The sequence below is a fragment of the Montipora capricornis genome, chromosome 12 (assembly GCF_036669925.1).
Source record: "Montipora capricornis isolate CH-2021 chromosome 12, ASM3666992v2, whole genome shotgun sequence".
Classification (NCBI taxonomy): domain Eukaryota; kingdom Metazoa; phylum Cnidaria; class Anthozoa; order Scleractinia; family Acroporidae; genus Montipora; species Montipora capricornis.
Genome location: NC_090894.1, coordinates 29,397,438 through 29,419,937, shown reverse-complemented (window position 1 = coordinate 29,419,937; position 22,500 = coordinate 29,397,438). Strand labels below are relative to the sequence as shown.

Sequence of the window (22,500 nt, the reverse complement as noted above, 5' to 3'; positions counted from 1 at the left end):
AATGCCGATTTTCGTCTATTTTAATAACAACTGAAAAATTGTCTGGCAGATCTTTTTAAAAAATGTTGCTGGTTTTGTCTTCATATTGTTTACTAACTGAAATTCCCGAAATTTTAACCCTGGTCATGTCTTGGTTTTTACACAATTATTTTGATTGTCTTTTACAATGTATAGATGGTATAACAATTTCTGATACTTTAATCTGTAAACGTTATGATCACATGGGTCCTTTCCTGGGTCTAGACCCTCCAATTTAATTAAGGGGCTTAAAAACTTATTAGTCTCCCTCCCTTGTTTTCCATTTTGCCACCCCCTCTAATGTTGACAGTTTTATACTATTTGCTGGGGCTTAAAAACTTTTATTTATAGTTACTATTTGTGGGAATTTGTAGTGTCAAACAATATGTTGACAAAAATTGGATGCACATGCTTAGGCCTTTCCAGATTCTGTTCAGCAACTTTTTAGCAACTTTTAGGATTTTGAGCAACCGTTTTTGTCAGAGAGCAACTTCTAGCAACTTTTTGGAAAACAAGCACTTTTTTGGTAACTTTTGGGCTATTTTGAACCAAAATGCTGATTAACCCTCTCCCCCTTTTTTTAAATAAACAAGTTAAAATTATCTTCGTTAAAATTCTAAACATCTTTCTAGTAAAACTCATGTTTTTACCCTTTGAATGGGTATCATGTGGACGTGGTAATTAATTACAAGAATTGGGTTTGGGTTAAGCCTCAACCGTGTTCCCAGGGCTTTTCCCTTCTCGTGGGGGGCGCCCCCCTGGGAACGAGGGGTTTTCGTGTCCGGCTCAGATGCATTGCTCTTCTCTTTAATGTATAGATTTGATGTATAAGTGTTTTTGTACTCATTCCAATGCTAAATAAGTGCCACGGTGTTAGTCCGGTTGAGTTAAGTGGAGGCAAAATGGAAGGTGTTTTTTAGACTGCTCAAATACTTTTTAACATCCTTACCGTCAAATTTTAACTACTTTGCGGCCAAACTGCCACCTTTAATGGGTTTAAACCCTAACTTCAACCCTTAATTAATCCTACGGGGTAAAACAAAAATATGATTCCAGTTTTCGTCTCCTTTCTCAGGCGATGTCGTTATTGTAGGGTAATAAAAAACTCAATGGGGCTAATTTGTTATGGATCAACATGACATAAATATCTAATGAACCCAACTTGAACGCAACCGGTAAAATTGATGGCACGCATACAAAATACCCAGACCGTGATTAGATAATTCGAACGGGACCCTAATACAATAGCATTTTTTTTTAAAATTGACGTCACGATTTAACGCCCAAAGCATTATGGGTTGAATATGCAGACAAAAACAGACATTTTTGCGCTGGTATGTTTGTCCGCATTTCAATCCCATAATGCAATGTGATAAGGCGTTATGATCTATTTTTATCACTTGTGGAAAATGCAATTGGTTACACATATTCAAATCTAAAAAGGAAGAAGTGATCTTCCTACTTATCTGGACAAAAATAGCTGTCTCTTATACATATGACGTGTTATGACGTAGCAATAGTCAACAAACGTGTTCGACCTTACTAAATTCTTCGTTCCGCGATCACTTTCTCAATGTCGTGTTACCTTTCTGCTTCGAGAAATTCAAGTGTAAGATGAACTATGGTAAACGGTCTTGTGGTTCAATAGGTAGTAGGCCAGATAGGCCATTAGTGCGACAGAAACTCGAGTCACTAAATACTTATAGATTTTCTAGTCAATCAAACTAGGCGGCAAAAATCAGCCAGAGCAAATGTAAACAAGACAAAAACCTTGAACATGCGACAAAGAAATATTCGACAAGCATACCTTTTTCCCTTTTCCTTCAGCGACAGCCAGCTTCAGCAAACGTATTTGTTTGCTTTCACACGGGGAAGCGTTTAATTTAGAATAAGCCGACGAAACTTTCAGATGTTGCTCAATACATGTAGCAAGGCTTTTTCACATCAATAATTACCGCTGTTGGGGTGTACGCTTTCGATGGGGATAAAACTAGACACATACCTAGACTTGAGAACACATATAAAAGTTTTAAAAAACCGAAGCTTACACCGGAAAATTAAAATTTAAAGAAAAGTTGGTCGGCGAAAATAAACGTGGATGGATTCCTCAAACGTGAGAACCTGACTGTCATTTTACCGAGGTGGACTTCAAGCGAGGAATATTGGTGACATTCGCTTCATACGGAAATTTCAGTCAACTAGTCCAAAATATCATTGTATTGGAGCGAGAAAACTGAATCTAGCCATATATAGACGACTTTCACTGTTATGCGCTAATAAACGTAACTTGAAATGTGGTTAATTTTTGTTAGCAGTATAGAAACTACTGAAACGATTTACTCTTACCATTTGATGGAAATATATAAATCGGTCGTTTGTTTAGAAGTTGTAACAGGGATCTCGTAGAAAGCCATGGTAGACAGATTAAACTTGATTTCCAGGCATTTATTTCACAGCAATGAGCGCGGGATAGCACTTCAAGCTCTCTTTCGCTTTGTAAAACTCCTGCATATAAGTCAAATATAAACCCTGTTTAACGACCACACTGACCTCGAGGTAAATCTGTTCAGAGGTGGAGCCAGTATCAATACGGTTTATCGTCTGGATTAAGATTTAAATCTACAAAGCATTGCTCTCCTCGCCTGTGTTTTCTTCTTTACATCAAGTACATCAAGAAATCCAAAACAAAGTTGAAATTTCAACGGCCTGTAAGCAGGGAATTGAGTATATTTTGGCTGCGAAGCCACCAGCACGTGAAAAGAATGGGAAAAAAGTAAGCACTTTTCCAGTGCAGTGCGGATCATTATAAGTAGCTGTGAAAAGAGTGCTATATAAAAACAATAATGACAAATACGAAAAACATCCTTATGTAATGCAGTTCATTTATATAGCGTACGTATCGCTGATGATCGCTGGTTGTAAGACTTAAAAATTAGAAGCCAGCTTTTTAAGGAACCCCTTAAAAGGCAGGTTATTTTAGACTCCTTAAAGAGTCAACTTTTTAAGACTCTTTAAAAAGTCAGTTTTTAGATTTCTTAAAAATAGTTAAGACTGCTAGAAAGCCAGCTTTTTAAGATCCGTTAAAAGGAAGGTGGATTATCAGTAGCTGGGAAAAGCTATATAAGAACAGCAACGACAAATACGAAAAACACCCTTATGTAATGCAGTTCATTTATATAGCGTAGGTATCGCTGATGATCGCTGGTTGTGAGACTTAAAAATTATAAGCCAGCTTTTCAAGGAACCCCTTAAAACGCAAGGTATGTAAGACTCTTTAAAAAGCCACCTTTTTAAGACTCTTCAAAAAGCCTAAAAAGCCTGCTCCTTAAAAAGCCAGCCTCTCCTTCCCAGCATTCTTCTCACGCAATTTCGGCCGTCGCAACCTGCTTATATACAGGCTGGTGAAATAGACCATATTCGTATTCTCTGTATTGGACTGGAACTAGCTAACGCGCTGTATATGAATAAATGACAAAGCAAGAACGAGTCCACAAGAACTTGAAAAACTTCATCGGTTTTCCCATTGTGATTAAATGAAGAAAGTTAAATGATACCTGGTTTTACTGATTTACTATCGCTTATTCCGCATTGAATTCATGGCACGATGGGTATCCAGACCTGGGCCCAGTTGTTGAAAAGGTGGATAACACTATCCACTGGATAAATCACTATCCAATGGATAGCGCAATTGGTTCCGCTATTACTTATCCACTGGATAGTGATTTATCCGGCGAGTAGCTCTATCCATCGTTTGAACAATTGGAGCCTGATTTCAATAATATTAAAACGTTCCTGCAGTAAATGCTCGAAGAAAATCATTCTGATGTTTTACGCAAACAGAACATAAACGCCACCATTAAGCGCCGGGAGACAAAAGAAACAATGCAAATCCTCACACGAGCACTGAACAATATGGAAAAGGTTATCTACTCGAATCTACTCGTTAGTATTTTTAGTTTATAATTAATTTGCGATACACTCGCGAGTAGATGCTTCACGAAATTCGCGATTGCCTCAACTTTTCCCTTTCTTCAGCAATGGCATGTGTCTTTCTCTTTGGTCTTAGCATAATCTATAAAAACTAAAAGGTTTCGTACGTAATACTACTACTACTACTACTACTACTACTACTACTACTACTACTACTAATAATAATAATAATAATAATAATAATAATAATAATAATAATAATAATAATAATAGAACTTTATTTAACGAGGGTGAAGCACATTGATTATTGGTCACCCAGTAGTTTTCATAATGGCCCTCCTACAATTAAAGTAATAAAACATATCGATTAATTAATTAACTACCTTTGTGATCGACCAACTAAATTTACATAATGAACTGCTAATATTACAATATTGATTAATTAACTACTAATAAAACTAAAAAGTTTTACAAATCTTAAAATTATCAATAAAGGAATTCCTGCTACGGTAAAGTTTAAATAAGTAATTTTTAAAATTAGTATGGGAGAGTGACCCAAGTTTGGCATCAAGTTGAATGAAACGTTCTAAGGCCAGAGTTCCTTTTACAGGCTGGTGTTGTTATATTGTTATTGGAAACAGATCTCGTGTTATAATTATGGATATTACTTATATATTCAATGTAATTATTAAAATAAGCTGGGCAATGTCCTTGATTTATTTTATGAAGCATACAAAGCTTCCTAATACGTTCGACGTCATCATCCTTGCTTAAGTTTTGGAATAAGATGTATGCTTATATAGGCAGCCAATCTAATTTGTTAAAAAGATTAACTGAGTTTTCATGAGTATCAGCGTCCAAAATTAGCCTATAATTATTTGGGAATCAGCTTATATATTCAATGTAATTATTAAAATAAGCTGGGCAATGTCCTTGATTTATTTTATGAAGCATACAAAGCTTCCTAATACGTATAATATCGTCTATAGGCAGCCAATCTAATTTGTTAAAAAGCTTAACTGAGTTTTCATGAGTATCAGCGTCCAAAATTAGCCTATAATTACTTGGGAATCAGCCGATTTTCAAACTTCTCTTTTCTTTGAATCAAAATGTCTCGAGTTAGCAGCAAAAAAGATATTTTTATCGGCTTGGTCGGCGCATCGATCAAGAAAATTTCAAAGCTGAGAATGTTAACAGTGTCCCATGATCCGTTAAGTACACATACAATTGAATGAATGAATTGGTTGCAATGGAAATTTTTTTGAAATAGCATACGAGCATTTATCCGATAGCGAGCTTGACAGACATCAAAAATATACTCCTTAGGTATTAAAGTGGGCGGTAGTAATTGGTGTCACCTGTTTTCCTTTGCTATATATCAATGGAGTTCTCTTATCCTTGTATGGCTATTTTCGTAACAACAATGAATATCTGATTAAGGAAAGTTCGAGTTATTCCTCAAATTATTCCTTTAGTGGGAATCAACTTAATATTTCTCCAGAGGTTTTCTACCTTCTAATTGACGACAGGAAGGAGGTTGCAGTCGGAAAATATTATTCTTGCAAATAAGAAATTCTTGAAAAGGATTACTAGTAAGTCAGTTTCTAAGTCGCAAGATTTCTGCTTTCAGTTTGATCAAAATTTCAAAAATTCCATGTTATCATTACTTGTGCAGAAAGTAATAAATAATGCAGGATAAATTACACTCTTTTTTTTATAAGAACGTTTAATTTTGAGGCTGAAGCTGAAAGTTCTTATTTTGTTTTACTTTTTGAGATTTGAGCCTGAAAACGTTCTTTACTTGTTCTTAAATTTACACGCATGCGCGCCGGGTATACTAAGTTGGACTACACCTGAGGTGTTGTTTAATGCATGTATCATGCAATAACAAAGAACCGCATTGTTTAGTCATGTTAAAAAGAAACGTCCTTGGGCCTTTTTAAAAAACAGCTTTATATTGTTGTTTTAAAGTCTTTTACCTTTATTCATGTATAAGACTCACAAAAACAGAATTACAATTGAGCAAAATGAAGACCTCAGCCTTGGGTAGTGTTATTAGTATGTTCTTAAAAAGTTGGTTTATCTCAGACCAGAACGTTCTTATAGAAAGTTTCTTAAGCAAAGAGTGCATTGCTGAAAGAACTGATTGTAATACATCATTGGTCGACAAGTCTGACAGTAGTTCTGAACGCGAGAACCTCAATCCATCTCCATCCACGTCAGTCACCCTCTACGACGGAAGACAGAAAATGGTTTCTTGAGAAAAAATTGTCTTAGATAATAAAACTGCATGATCATTTTTTGGTTATCTTTTAATTTGAAGACCTTCTTTACCATTTTACAGTTATACACTGAAAAAAAGATACATTTCCCTTCAAACTAAGGTCGTTCGTGAAGCACACTGCTATGACCTAAGAGGAACTAAGTTAAGTCATAAAACCGTCATCTTCTTGTGTAGATTATCTTCAAAATAAAGGCGATATACGCATGACTTCATTAGAAATATATTTAGTTCCTTGAGTTTCTGACACAAGTTGTCATTAGCTCACAGCATTAGAAGTAATTCACAAAAATAGAAAAGGCTCGCGGTGACTACGCTTTGGACACGAAAGTCTTTCAACTAGCGTCTCGGGGAAAATCAACAATCGCTTCATCATATGTCATTTGCTATCAAAATTTAAATATTTCGATAATTAAATCGAATGGCATTGTTTAAGAAGGGCTTAATTTCCCTTAAATGTGAGGGTGTGTGTTTTAAAAATAACAAAGTGGCAAATCGTTTGTTTCAGAGGAAATAGTCATGGATGTTTTGAAAAATTCCCGAAAACGGGATGAGTTAAAATAAGATAGGTCATCATTTGTTAAATATAGTAGCTATCAGAAGCTTCATCTTTTTATTTCAGAAGTTAAACGATAAAGAAAAAGTAGTGCAAAGCGACAGACGTGTCAAATAGACCACAGCTTGCATTCATTTTGAAAAAATAACAATAAAAACTAATCAAATGAAGGTATGATCTTTGCAGTTATGAGCGCAATTTTTGCAATTGCGTAGAGAAGCCTGAAAAATTCAGGACTTCAACGGGGTTTGAACCCGTGACCTCGCGATTCCGGTGCGACGCTCTAACCAACTAAGCTATGAAGCCACTGACGCAGTTCATATATGATTCATTTCATATACCATTTCATCATTGATTCATTCCTCACGGGACCAACGTCAGTGGCTTCATAGCTCAGTTGGTTAGAGCGTCGCACCGGAATCGCGAGGTCACGGGTTCAAACCCCGTTGAAGTCCTGAATTTTTCAGGCTTCTCTACGCAATTGCAAAAATTGCGCTCATAACTGCAAAGATCATAGCTTCATTTGATTTCATATCCGCAGTTCATATATGATTCATTTCATATACCATTTCATCATTGATTCATTCCTCACGGGACCATTAGAACCCACAAATGACCAGCTCCCAACGTCAGTGGCTTCATAGCTCAGTTAGTTAGAGCGTCGCACCGGAATCGCGAGGTCACGGGTTCAAACCCCGTTGAAGTCCTGAATTTTTCAGGCTTCTCTACGCAATTGCAAAAATTGCGCTCATAACTGCAAAGATCATAGCTTCATTTGATTTCATATCCGCAGTTCATATATGATTCATTTCATATACCATTTCATCAATAAAAACTAAATAGCTGCATTTAAGTACGCCTTTGGATTTCGTTTGTTTGCCAATATATGTCTGCGGGTTCAAGTTCGTTGCTCATGCAATAAGGTGGGTGCCCCCTGACAAATTATGAGCAAAATTTTAAAGATTAAGGAGTTGTTGAAGCCCTAAGGGTGAACAAAAGAAATGACAGAATAAATACTTAACGAAATGTTTGACTGTCTGTGGTTTTCAAGAACCTCAATCTTTATAATTCCACACCGTAAGATGAGAGCTTATTTTCAAGCTAGTCAATAAAGCAACTCTTCGACTGAAACAAAATTGAAACTGTATCATTGTCATAGAGATTCCGGTGTATTTTTTCAGTTTAGTTATGCTACATACAAATTGTAGCTTTCTGTACTTAGTTCCAGAGGATAAATCTTGAAAAGTACGAACAATTTCCTGATTAAGAGAAGATTTGCGCAGGAACGAGATCTAGAGGAATGATCCTAGAGCAAAGAATTTGGGAATGGGAAAAATCTTATCCAGTACTATTTGCACAAGCCCTTCTTTCGTTAAAAATCAAAATTTGTACAGTAGCTTTTAACAAAGGATTTGGTTGAAGTAATTTTATTCAGATGTCAGTTCTCTCCTAAAAAGGAATCGCAACCAAGGACTTTTGTCGACAAAAAGGTCTGCATATTAGCAATTTCTGGACGCAAGTATATGTACTTCGCTGGGAGGTTTGCGAATGGCACCTTGCTTCAAGGAGATAAAATTTTCGACAGTATTTATCCATTAGTGCAAGGAACTTCGAAATCACGGTACCTCTGAAACCCTATAACTTGTTCGTTAGGTTCCCCTTTTTGAACAGCTGCAAACTTTAAAACACTATGTTTCCTGGAGCATCGATTGGCAAAGAAAGCGTAACACGGAAATTCGTTCAGTTCAGATCAAGTTCAATTTAATCCAGATCAAGTTCAAGTGTAAAGTTCATCGCTTCCACGAGATCCAATAAAACTCTGCTAAGCATTGGGACCTTTTTACGAATGAAATTTGTTACCCGTCACTCAGAGAACCAATATTGTCGCTTGTTCTATTCTCAATCTTTTAATTCCATTTGTTGAATTGTTTACCAATTATTCTGGTTGAGAAAGTTCAAGCAACAGGGGGCACTTTGGTAAAGCTGACCAGGGGCCCGTTTCTCGAAAGTCCCGAAAACGTCGGGCCCGAAAAGCCATCTGTGAAATTGCCAACCGCTTGTTTTGGAAAGGCGATCTTTTAACATGTTTTCAAGGTAACAAAAAGGAAAATAACTGTGAAGTTTGACGAGTTAAATGCTCTCCGTTGTTGAGTTACCAAGGTAATTGTAACACCCGAAAGTGGCCGGTAAAGTTTCAGGACTTTCGAAAAACGGCCCCAAGGCCCTAGTTGTCAATGGCCGTACAACTTTATCAGTTGCCAGGATAAGTCGCAAGTTCACCTGTCTGTCTAATTTCTAAAAAAAAAACTAGCGGAACTCTCCAGGAAGTGAATTAGGAGGTGCGGTGTTGAAGATTCGACAGAAAATTCAAATTCGCTGCCTTGTGTTCACGTTCTCTGTAAAACTTGAGAATTGGTCATTTCGAGAGTGTCTAATCGGCGTGGGTGGGTAGGTCGTGGGTCCCTAACCCTAACCCTTTTTTTTAATTAACGATTGGAAATCCTCGAAACAGACAAGACCTAATTTAAGGCCGGCACACACTAGGCGACAAGTCGCAGCGACATGCATGAGGGGACGCAAGTTACTTCTACTGTAAGTACAGTTTCACGCTGAGATCGTTTTCTTGCGGTCGGGATAGGCGTTATAATCCCCCGTGTCCGAAAAAAAATTCTGTTATCTCCCTGCATCTACCAATGTGATATTCCAGATCTAATATTTACAAATACGTGTCTCAAACATCTGGAAAATGTTGTCATTTGATCAGTACCATTTCACGTTTCACAATTTAACAGATCAAAGGTATGTTTGTAATTATTTTAGTGGAGATGGCGCAAAAAAGGGTTGCAGTCCCTTTACTCGGTTATCCTCAGAAAAAAATATTTGTGGCATAAGCTCACATCAATACTTTAAAAGCTGGAATTTTGTGATTTCACACTTTCCGGAAAAAACTTGAACAAGTACACATTGGATTTCTTGGCTGATCCAACGAATCATGGAAAAGCTTTATCTTCGGCCTATTCCAACCTTGGCTACGTCCTTCGGTTTTTTGGCAAGAATAACTCGACAGTTAAAATTACGAAAAAAAGCTCCCTTTACAACGACAACGCGTTTAACCAACTAAAGAAATTCGTCAACGGTTTCGGTTTAAAGAATCACAATTTTTTCCGAAGACGTCAGTGGAGTAGTTACTGGTGCCAAAACCCGGTCAAAAAAAACCTACCGTAAACACATATAGAGACGTCAAGCACAAAGAGCTTATCTGCCCAGCTGTTTACCTAAGAAACCTGGAGTAGGTAAATCAATTCGATCTTTGACCCAACAAATAAATCACTAGAAGAATTCATTTAATAAGGAAATTGTTCAAATTTTAGTAAGTACCTTTGAAGATCATTATTAACACTTACAATCTTAAGTTATTTCCAGTTCAGTTCTTTGAAAACGCCAGTTTTGAGTGAGGCAGGGGACAGAGGTCAATGAATAAGTCAGTAACCCAAAAGAAACGAAAAATCACACCCGTAAGTCGACCAATGAGAAAGAAAACTACTCATAAAACAAATTTCTACTTTCGCGCTAAAGCACGTTGCATGTAGGTACTTCGAATTCTGATTACCGATCCCGCTGTTTGTGATATTATTTGTTGTTCGGATAAATCGTTGATATTCGTCGAGGATTATCGAGAGGGTATAGCATTACAAAAGCCCTCGATTAACGCGGAGACACGTGATCTATCAAAGTTGAAGAATGTTCCGCCCACATCATGATTTAAAGACTTGGGACGAAGTCGACAAGCGCTATTAATACCGTAGTCCATTCCTTCGAAAAACAAAGCACCCATTGAGAATCCCGGAGAAAAGGTGGAAACAGGTAGGTTTTTAGTAAAGGGTAGTATTATGGTTTATCGCACACTTTTTGTTTAATGATCATGAAAAAACTTCCAACAAACAATTCTTGGTCCAATTCTTGGTCCAATTCTTGATCCAATCAAAGGAAGACAAAGTGAATGAATCGCATCTCCTGGCTCCGCGAGCGCTTGTAAAAGAATGGAAAAAACAAATTCAGTTTTAAAGCAGGGCTCTATTTCCACAGGATCTTGATATTAATAAAAAAACGATTTAGATAAACATTTAAGCAAGAAAATTAACGATAGTAAAATAACATGACGTTTCGACGACTTCATGTCATCATTGTCAAATGAATAAATTAGAAATAACAGAAAGGCATATTTATAGATTTAGAAAGTGAGAAAATAAATTGGCATGAAAGCATTCAGGTAAAAAGTTTTGCGCGAATGGAATCAGTTTGCGTATTCAGTTTCGGTCCTTTGTTCTTAATCCACAGTATTTCATAGATCAAACAATCGAGTTTGCTGCGGCATTTCTTTAGGACTTTAAAGTAGGTGTTAAACCATGCGCGTCCCTGAAATGTTTTCCGATCACGGAATGTTTATGTTCCTTTAGGCGTTGATGGAGGTAGGTAGGTAAATCAATTCGATCTTTGACCCAACAAATAAATCACTAGAAGAATTCATTTAATAAGGAAATTGTTCAAATTTTAGTAAGTACCTTTGAAGATCATTATTAACACTTACAATCTTAAGTTATTTCCAGTTCAGTTCTTTGAAAACGCCAGTTTTGAGTGAGGCAGGGGACAGAGGTCGCAGCGACTTGTTGCCGGAAGTGCACACACGATGCGACAACGCTGCTTTCGCTAATTTTGTCGCTGCGACTAGTCGCACGAATTCAAACTGGTTTGAATTCGTGCGACTGATCGCGGCGACGAAATTCTGCCGCAGGGACAATGATTTTCATGAAATTAACCGTGTCACACAAGGCGATTTGTTGCGGCGACTTGTCCCCGCGACGTGTCGCAGCGACTTATCGCCTAGTGTGTCCCGGCCTTTTTAAGACATTTTGGACCGAGCACTGAGGGAGCTAATATATATCCTTTTTTATCTTCAAATAAACAGGACCCACTACCCACCACCCACCTACCCACGACCCACCCACCCGGTCATTTCACTTCGTAGAGTTGCCGAAAACGTGAACGAAATGTACAAAAATGAAAAATGCACGCGCAGAGCATGCAAAACTATTGTTTTTGCTTATTCATATGCAAGATTTGTGACGTTTTCGTTGACGTCGCGTCGCGTCGTTGATTGATAGGAAGTTTAAGAAATGACGAAGGCTACGGCAACGACAACGCCAAAAAACAGTGATATTATTGGTTAAAAAAGGAAGAAATGATCGTGCAGCACGTGCGGCATGCATTTTTGTACATTTCTGTCCCGTACTCGTCAAAAGAACAACGCACAATGACCAATTTTCAGGTTTTGACGACAACGTGGAGAGACAGCGGTAAATCTTTCCTTCTCTTTGCTTCAAATCCGTACGTACCAATCTGGTTATAGCATACTTCGCCCATATTATTCAACATAGACAAGATGAAAATATCGTGAAACACTTAGAATAGCTCAAACTCATAGTTTGAAGTGACTTTTTTGTAGCCGTAGCCGTCGTGGTTTCTTAAACTCGCTGATCTTAAACTCCCTACTGTACGAAAATGACTAACCCCAAATCCTAAATTCCCGGTTTTTCTGTTCCTGTGTCAATGAGGAATAATAGTTTTTATCGTTCAATTAAATATCCTGTTTGTTTGGCAAGGCTTTCACAGCCAGCTGCATGATAAATATGTAACAGAAACTAATAGATTTTCATCTAATAGCTCTCTCGGTGTCAGTAAAAGCAGTCAATTTCAAATTTTTACTGTCGATATTTATCAGTTCGAACACTTTATTACACTTTATTCGAACACTTTATAAAATCAGAATGTTTAATACCTTTTTTGAGCCATTCTGCAGCTGGAACATATAATAAATGATATAAAAATTAAAGTCCCCTCGTTTTGTTTCCCTCATAAGTCAGTTGTGCCTGCTCACGAGGTGAGGATCTTTTTTTCTCTCGGCCGAATAATTAATCTTAAATGCTTGCAGGTGAAACAGCGCATAAACCATTTGCTCATCAGAACCTTTAGGGTCATTCTGTTTTCGCATAATATTCTTCCTAAACGTCTTTGTTAAGGGAAAGTACCAGTGGGACGCAAATTTGTGACTGCTTTCAATGCTAATCAATAAGGAACACATCATTGACAGATGACGAAGGGGAGCTGTATTTAACCCTTTGGCTACTAGAGATTTGGCCGAAAAACACGTTTTGAAGCTAGTTGAGGGGTTTTTTGGTCACTGTCGTGCTGTTTAAGAACTAAATCTCCCTACAAACCCGTTTCCAGGTTGTACACTCCGCAGCCTTTTCAGCCAGGTGCAAAATAAGCGCTTGCAAAGTTCGGGCATGCGCAGAAAGCAAAATTTTGACAGTTTTTGGGTTTAAAAGTAGCACAACACTTTCGCCTTTCACTTTTCGCTTTCTCTCCTTCCCTCTCTTTTCGCTCTCCTTGCCTCATACATATATATATATTTCTTTTTTCAACTTGCTGGGCATTTGGTAGGCTTTATTTTGGTGGGAAGAGTTTCTGAGAAACCTTTCGTCATCTTAGAATTAGGTGCTCAGAAAGGTAGGTGGGTAATTAATGGAGCAAGCTTTTCATGGAGATTTTCAGGTCAGTGTTACATGGTTTTTTTGGCCGTTTCTCCAGTTTCCTTGACTGAATTCTGCTCATTCTGGTATAGTTTGAAAGATCTCTTCTCTCTGCACAAGTTAGTGGACAAAGCTGTTCCTGACCGTTAAAAGTGATGACGTCACAAGGGGTAGTTGGGACCGTGGATAAAGCTGGACGTATTTTGCCAGATACTAATCAAAGGGTTAAAGAAAACGCCTTGAGTAAATTGTGCTTTTAATTTCAGTACCTGATACACGCGGTCGAGTCAAGTACAACGCGGGGTAATTTGAAGTCTGTCTCGATTTTAAGAGTTTCTGTGACCATGGAAAAGCTCTCGAGTTCTTTGGTTGTGTTCTGTATCTTATCTTCAGTGTTCCTCCTAACCTCTTATCAAAAAGTTGAAGCATTTTCCGGACCCGTGCCGCGAAGGAAAAGACAGATGCGCCAAACTTCATCAGAGGTAAAAAAAATCTTAACTTTTCAGTTAAGTATCGACCGCTGTTTATTACTGGGTTGCCAGTATGGCAAACCCAGTTGGGGTCTGCGCTTAGTTTGTTTGTTTTCTTTTTTTTTTTTTTTTCCGTGTCGGTAAAAGTCTTGCCTGTCACTCCCCTGCTAAGTGGTGTCTTTGTGCATAGAGCCTTCTGCGCGTATTTTCTTAGGATCGAGAGGGTAGTGGGAAATGCGTAGATTTCTCTGGTGGACACAGTAGAACGATTAACTTAACCGGCAATTGCGTCGAAAGTCATGTAACGCGAATGGCGTTTTAGTGGATCTTTGGACAAAATATACCCTTATGAAGCTCAATAATGGCAAGTCAATTGATATACAGGCGGTGAAATCTTAAAAGCGACGAGTAATGGACTTCGACAACAATCTATCGCCCGTCGAGCCGAAATCAAAGTGAGCTGTATTTACCTGAAGTACATGGTAATTTTTTGACACGATTGAGTTTCTAGTCTTCACGAAGAGGTTTTCGCCCCTAAGAGCAAATATGTTGTTTGTTTCAATACATTTTTCGCTGGAAAAGGATTCTGTGGTATTTTCTGCCTTTGTGAATTATAATATCATGTTGTGTATTGAATTTTCGAGCTTAAGGTTGAAATGTGATATGGCAGAAGTTTTTTAGTATTGCTCTGTAAGCAGGAAGGGTTCACAGGCCTGTTGGAAGCGTGCTTGAGTTTCAACAAAATGAGCCCCAAAATCACTGAAAAATTGTGACGCAGATGAATAATAAAGTAGCTGCTATTTCCAAAATGATGGAATTACCAGGTGATAAATAACGTCGTACGCGTCTTGGAGAGTAAATTTTGACTTTGCATAAACAAGAGTTGGGCGATTGTGATCTTTGTTTTGACTTCGCTCATTTCATTGTCATACTTTATAACACTTGACAGAAAAAGAAACTTACAAAAACCCGGTATCTTGCCATCATTTGACACAGATACTTCACTGTTTGGCGAGTAAACATGCCGCGGTAACTTAATCACGGCGCCCGCTGAATTCCGGCCATGTCACTTTCGATTTTGCGATTTATTTGAACGTAGCAAAAATCTCCCAAAATGTTTGTCGCTGATCGTAACTTTTTATATTCTATATTCACGGTTCAAAATTAATGTTGTTTTCATGTCGTAAATATTTTATTCTCGATCGACCGTCGCGGAAACTTCGTTCTGCTCTTTCTAAAAACTGTGTTAGTATCAATAGTTATTTGCTTTTGCATCATCAATATTTGTTTTGCATAAAGCAAGCTATCAAAATCTGTACCCTCCTGAGTTCGCATTTGTTAGCGTCAATAGTATTTTCGGTCAGATGCTTCTGTTTTATGAGGGGTTTATTGTTTTGGTCTCCCATCGTGACACTAACCCCGCCGGACAGGGATAAACTTCAGTGAACTTTAGTATTACAAAGCTGTCAGATGCTCAGAGGGCACACTTGTGGTGAAAAGAAGTTGTGAGGGAACTTTAAAATTATCAACATGTCAGCCCAGAAGCCAATGTTTCTCGCTTCTCTTTTATTTGTTATTCCTCAGAGACTGGAATGCTGTTTTTTAATATCACACAATTCAGTGCCTTCTGATTTTCTGTAACACGTACCACAGGCAACCAAGTGTATGCTTCACGGAAGCATCTCGTTCATTATACACTCCCATTTAATTTCAAAGATAGTATATTTACTGTGCTCAAATCATTAATTCTTAAAGGCAAAGCTTCATTCTCTAGAGAACTTAACTTGAGGAGACGTGTGCCTTATAAAATCCAGTTCACTTATCTTTGAGATCATTTCAAGTAGTTAAGAGACCGATAGGTATTCTACGCTTGCTCCTCTAACCTCTTAGTCAGCGTAGTTGGATGTTGACGTAGTCAGACACAGCCAAAGGATAAATTGAACTTGAAGCCTCGCATTCTTTGTAATGCATAATGACCGTTTCCTTTCTTTATAGTATTTTCAGCTGGAAGAATTTGACTGACTGTTGGTATGGGAAAATTACGTTCTCAAGCGGCCTTTCTAGCAAACTAATTGCTGCCCTAGCTGTTCTTGTTGGGTGCCAAAAATTGCATAAATAACCCTTTTGCAACCGTGACGTAATGGATGTTTGCTTGTTTGCGAATATTTTGTTTTCGACAAGCCTCGAAAAATCTTGGGTTTCGCGCGGCGAAATTTGTATAGTTAGCAACTATTCACCGAAGTGCAGGTGGCTAGTGGTGGATATTTACCGAGCCGCGAAGCGGCTTTAGTTTTAGTTTTAGTATACTGTATACTACTGAATCGAAGTTAGCTACTGATTATTTATCAAATTCTTATAAATATTGCAACAAAATTTTTACGGATGCGATGCCTTCTGTCATCGTTTTCGTCTTGTTTTCTTGTTTCCTGGGCTAAGTTCGTAACAGCTGCCGCAAAGTTCCGTGTAAGGGATTTTAGTCTTGACTTCGAAGTCAGAAAATGACTCCTCCTTTTCGGATGAGAGAGAGGGCGGTTTAGTGACAATTGTAAGAATTTCTTCAACTGTTCGAGGCTAGGGTTTGCCGGAATGTACTTGCATGGTGACAAATGGTAGGATTCTTTTCGTAGTTGTTCCCTAGCAATTTTAGCAAGACACTTTGATTTTGGATCTACATCTAAGTCTACATGTTCCACCAGTTTTTGACCTGTAGCTGTTTCGGCTTAAGGGGTCTCAAACACCATAAACCTTTTTTTAAGATATCTCGCCAAGTCGGCCACTTTTTTCTTGAGAGAGAGGAAGCCACATAACTCACTTAAAAGTCTAAGCCGTACTCCTGCTACACAATGTGAATAGTCTTTGGGTTCCTGAATGTCGCAGAGAGTTTATGAACAATGAAGGGCCTTCGGTCTTTAGCCCTTATTCGAGAAGACCATTTACAGATGAAATTATAAAATAAGCACTTTTTCCTCATTTATTCAAAGACCCGCTCTAGTCACCAGAGCCTCGGAACTTATGTCTGCGCATGACCCGAGGCTCTAGGAAACTCTACGTTGCATGGAGAACATGCGCCGTCGGGTTCTTATAACCAAAAATTAGCCATTTGAACCTTACAGCGCCTCCTCACTCCTCGTGCTAACATAAATGCACCAATCAGGGACGCTTTCCATTGTTCTTTGCAAAAACCAATGACTGAGACCAAGAGAAAATGATGGGACACTTTGTTTCAGGGTTCCTCAGAGCTTTTCTCTCCCACAGTCATTCGCAATAGAGAAGTTGACTGAGGTCGAGATTGTTCAAGGACCCTGAGTGTGGTCCGCACATGCGATCTTCACGGAGCATAGTAGTTCGATGCTCAATCAAGCGAACAGTGAGGGATGAAATGATTTTTTCAGTGAAATCGCTAGGATACCCTCGCTCAGCTTCCCCAATATAATGATTTTAACTCGAGATATTTACCCAGGAAGCTCCACTCACTCGGAAGTGGTTTGCTGGCAGGTCCGAGTTCATCCGGAACGAATTGGAATTTAAAGATTGAGGATTTTATCTTTCAGAGTAGACAAAATGGCAAAAATACTGTGAAAAGACCTTTTTCAGATTACTGGTCTTATGGCTCACGTTGGTGGTTGCCTCAGTGTTAACGTTACGATTGTGTGTCTTCCGTTTCAGTTCGCGCCATCCCGAAAGAACATTTGTGAGGCTGCGCGTTTACTAAGCTGCGACTTGGGAGACAACCCTGAATCAACGAATGGCAAATGATTGATGCTGAACCTGAAAAGATGCATGCAAATATGGAGATTACACCCTAGTGGACTTAAATTAGTTACTTGATATTTGACATTGGCAGTTTTCATACACTTTGGAATTGTCACTTTGATGTACCTAAATAAAACCATAGACTTGTTATGTTCTTGACTTGGATGTTTGTGTGGTAATAAAATAGCGACACTCATTTGCTTCACGGTTTGGGTTAGCAAAGCACAAAGCACGCATCTGAAGGATTTTTTGCAACGCGAAGCAGTTTGTGATGTCAAATTGAAGTTAACCTAAGCGCGTGCTTCAACTAGCTCTGTTGAATTTCAGAAGTAACAGCTGGTTTTTTGTTAAGAGTTAGGAAGCATTTAACAGCGACGTTTTGAAGATGAAAACAATGACAGCTGTCTGTTGGCTATAAGGATAAAGAAATTTGTGTCACCATTAACAGAGCCTTTAAGGTATTACGACAAGGTGATCGGATTTCTCTTTTCGTCGGGTGACCCTAATGGGTGCAATGGTGGAATGGAGGATTGGAGGAGTTGCGGAATACACGGAATATTCTAAAACGCGGAAAATACTGAATATTTTGAAACGCGGAATATACGGAATATTCTAAAACGTGGAATATACGGATTAGTCTAAAACGCGGGATGAGAGGAAAATATTTAAAAAAAGGATATAACAAATACAGTTTTTGTCCGTGAGTAGTCTGGGTACCATACCAAACTTCTGAAACTATGATCCATTTCACAGGGACACCCAACGTCAATTTTCGAAAAATATCTGTTCGGAAGACGATTTGAGATCTAGGATTTTCGGAACATTTGTTGTCAAATTTCTTGCTTGCCTGCCTGTCCTTGGATTTTCCCATTTTTAAAGGAGTTTTACCCTAAAAAGCTCACCTAGAATTTACGGGAACCTTTTTTCTGGCTGAAATTTTCGAAAAAGTTAGTTTTGATCCCTATAGTTTTCGGATCACTAGACTTTTCCTTGATAGATGAAGTCCCAATTATATCCTGCAAAGGTTGGTCAAGACAACGTGAACATAGGCGTTGTTGCAATATTTCGGCTGGCCAACACCAGCCTTCTTCAGGTTTATTGAATGGATAAATGCTTGTTACAAGATCTTTATATTTACCGGAAATGACATAAAAAGGCTACGTGATGTGTTATAAAAACGGAAATGCATAAAAAAGAGGAGAGAGAATAATACATGATGACAAGATGAAAAAAACAAAAGAAAATTAAAAGGTAGCTAAACTAAATTACATTTCATCTCTTCTGTTAAGGCCTGCAGGCTCCAGTGTTTTTCCTCTGTGTATGAGGAATGCCTCACGAGCCTTTCTGATGGAGTCACGACTAGTGTGCAGTTGTTCGAGCGGTATAAGGATCATGTGATCCTCCGCGTGACCACTGGTCAGGAAGTGTCGGGAAACCGCAGTGGGGGTATAACTACAAAAGGGGTTTATAATAGGTCGCCTATGTTCATTAAAGCTGAAATTCCGACATTCATTCAAAGTCTACTCTCTTTCAAGCCTGTATTCTAGATCTCAATGCCCATCTGCAGAAATGTTAAAGGGGACGTGCTTTTACAATAACAACAATTAAGGACTGGAGCAAAGATTTTAGAGAAGCAGAAAGAAACTGGCTGTTACGTCTGTCATTGATAATATATTTAATGTATTTTCGTAATATGCTTTTAGCTATTTTAATGATATCAAAGTTTTTCTTATCGTAGTTAATAATGTGGAGCATGCTGTCTCTAAAAGAGGAGCAGTAAACAAACAAAATATGCATTAAGAACCCTTGATGTATCTTTACATTTTTCCATTGCTCCCGCTCTCAGGTGGTGGGAGCATTTGAGGATCGACTTTGGTGGTAGCTTTCAGGCCCGTAGGGAAGGGGTGCGATGGGTGCGCCCTCACCCCCTTCAGTCCCCCACGGTCCGCGGAGGTCCACTTTTTACTGCTGATCATCATGGTTTGCTGCAGCAAACCCAATGAATAATACGGATTTTCAAGTATAGTGACATTATTCTCTAAAAATGTAATTAAAAATACTATGTACTTATTGACTGAGTGGGAGGGCCGGACGGGAAAATATTTGGCCCGAGGTCATGGCGTACGGACCGAGCGCAGCGAGGTCCATGCGCCGTGACTGAGGGCCAAATATTTTCCTGTCGGCCCGACCTAAACTCATTCAATAAGCATTTTATCATATGGGCTCTTTACACTATTTATGAGCACTCAGAAGATGAAGTTAGGACAAAATAAAAAATAAAAATCTGCACAGAAAATTTACCTAATATGTTGTTTGCATTTGCTTTTCTGGCAGTAAATTACGTGGATGTTTAAAAGCGACGAAATCCCTTAAAATTGCATCTCACGAAGCAGTACGTGTTCCTAGAAGGGCCGTACGGCTTTTTCCGGCCCTGCTCGCTCTAATGCGTACGGGGATTTTCCCTATAGTTTTGCAATCAAAGAGCGCGGGACCGTACTGGCCATATGATAAATACGTAACTCTGCGCCAAAAAAAATCCATTTTGAAGTTCAAAAGTTTGAGTAATATCGACGTTTAAAAGTTCGCTTTTGGCTGCCTTTTTTCATATCATACTGCCTTCAAAACGCACGAATACAGTCTCAGAAAACTTAATTTTCGAAATTTCCCGGGGGAGCATGCCCCCGGATCCCCTAGAGGCTCGCGTCACCGGCGCTCCTTTGGCCCGTCTCCTTAGTTGGATCGCACCCTCCCGCAAAAAAAAACACCTGCCTACGGGCCTGGATTTTAACCAGATCTTTTGTTAAATCTGGGGGTGGTGTGGTGGGTTTACGTTGACAGGCTTGTGAGAGAGAGGGAGAGATAGACTGGGTTTGAGGCATCCTGATACCTTGATCACACCTTCCGTATTTTCGTCTCTTTATACAAGTGATAATTATTTTTTATTTCTGAACCAACGCATTATCATGTCGCAAAGTTCTGCGAGTATCGGCATGAAAGAATACGTAGAAGCAGTTGCATTCGAAATCAATCAAGATTTGATCACTTCCGCATCGAATTCCAATATGGCGGACCTTTCACAACCAATGCCATCAGATCCATCAAAGCACTGTCAGGAACTTATCTATCGCCTGGATGCTCTGAGAAGAAGAGAGAGTTTCTTCGATGTAACAGTCACTGTGTCAGTAAAAAACAAAGAGTTTAAAGCTCACAGACTTGTGTTGGCAGCAGCAAGTCCGTTATTTCTTTCACTTCTGGTCAGCGACATGAGAGAGGGAAAGGAACAGTTCATCAGGATAGAACTTGAAGAAGCAACGGGGTCAGTCATGGAAGAAGTTCTTAAATATATTTACACTGGTAATGTTGCAATCACCAAGGAGAACGCCCACGACTTAGTCGTAGCAGCAGATTATCTTCTTTTACCAGGTTTGAAAACTTTGGCTTGTGATGTTTTGGAGGAAAACATTACAATTGAAAACTGCATTTTCAATTATTACTTTGCCGACAAGTATCAGTGTTTGGAATTAACGAGGGAATCCCGTGGGTTTATTAACTCAAATTTCAATTCAGTCATGAAAACAGATGACTTCCTGAAGCTCGATATTGCACAAGTTATGAAATGGGTTTCCAGTGATGATGTTACTGTCACCTCCGAGGAAGAAATTTTTAAGGGAATAGTTAAGTGGGTGACTCAAAAGAAGAGTGAACGAGAAAGTAACTTTGCTGAATTGTTGAGTCAAGTCCGTCTGAAATCCATATCTCATGACTTTCTCTTCAATGAATTGATCAATGAAGAATTGGTAGCAACGAACAAGGAGACTTTGAATTTTGTGTTGAGGTCGATGAAATGCACTGTTGATCCATACTGTGAAAATGCTGCCAAGCCACCCAGGAAGTGCTTGGAAAGATACACAGATTTGATTTTTGTTTGTGGTGGCAAGACAGCCTTGTGCTATGTACCGCAGAAAGACATATGGTATCAGTTGCCAGACATGTTATTTGAACATCAAGGTCATGCTGTTGTTCAATACAGAGATAAAGTTTGCATTTTCGGGGGACAGCGGGTTGGAACAGGAAAATCTAGAATTATAGAATATTTTCTTTCTTCCACTAATTGCTGGGGGACAGTTGAAGGAAGACATGGAAGTGATGTTTTTTCTTGTTTATCACTTCTGGATGGTTGCATCTATGCGTTAGTTGGTCGGGATATTATTCTCTATAAGCTTGAGGAGAGTCTATGTGAGGCTGTGGTTGATCCACCAACTAGACGCTATGGAGCTTGTTTAGTCAGTGATAAAAGACATCTTTACTTAGTAGGAGGAAGTCATATGGAAAGTGGTTTTTCTTTTCAAGGATCTCAAACAGTGGAAAGGTTTGATCCTATTTTGGCCACATGGGAGGAGGTTGCAGCTATGAATGAGGCAAGATATGGAGCTTTTGGAGCAGCCATGAATGGAAAGATTTATGTAGCAGGTGGCGTAACGGAAAAGGAGAGACACCTTACAGTACTGAAGTCTTGTGAGGTATATGACCCATCAACTAATGAATGGGAAGTCGTCAGTAACCTCAAGTTATGTCGTCAAGCTGCAAACATGGTATGCTTTCAGGAAGCCCTTTATGTGGTTGGTGGCTTCAAAGACATACAATCGTCTTCAAGAGAGTTATCAGTGGAAGTGTTTCAGTTAGGAGCATGTGAATGGAAAAGTAGGTCCACTGTACCCACTAACTTTGAAAATGAAAATCCTGGGGATCGAAAGAAAAATATTCATCATAAGGCATGTCTTGCGGTGATCCACAAGAGCCTTTTAGAAAAGCTGTGTAAGATTTGAGAATTCTTTTGTGACTGCCTTGTGGTGACATTCCTTCAAATAATGCCACCTGGAGACATTTTTCCCTTAAATTCAG

At 38.7% G+C, this 22,500-nt stretch overlaps 1 protein-coding gene and 1 non-coding gene across 2 annotated transcripts; both read left to right on the top strand.

Moving 5' to 3' along the window:
* Window positions 1–7,167: 7,167 nt before the first annotated feature.
* Window positions 7,168–7,240, top strand: Trnas-gga (transfer RNA serine (anticodon GGA)). Its single transcript has one exon. It is a non-coding gene; the product is annotated as a tRNA-Ser (tRNA).
* A 13,240-nt stretch (window positions 7,241–20,480) lies between these two features.
* On the top strand, window positions 20,481–22,424 carry LOC138025618 (kelch-like protein 3). Its single transcript, XM_068872803.1, has one exon. The coding sequence runs from the start codon at window positions 20,562–20,564 to the stop codon at window positions 22,422–22,424; it is 1,863 nt and encodes a 620-aa protein (XP_068728904.1). The 5' UTR covers window positions 20,481–20,561.
* Window positions 22,425–22,500: the final 76 nt, after the last annotated feature.

Coding starts and splice junctions, on each gene's coding strand:
- LOC138025618 (XM_068872803.1), top strand. CDS start 20,562: ATGTCGCAAAGTTCTGCGAGTATCGGCATGAAAGAATACGTAGAAGCA.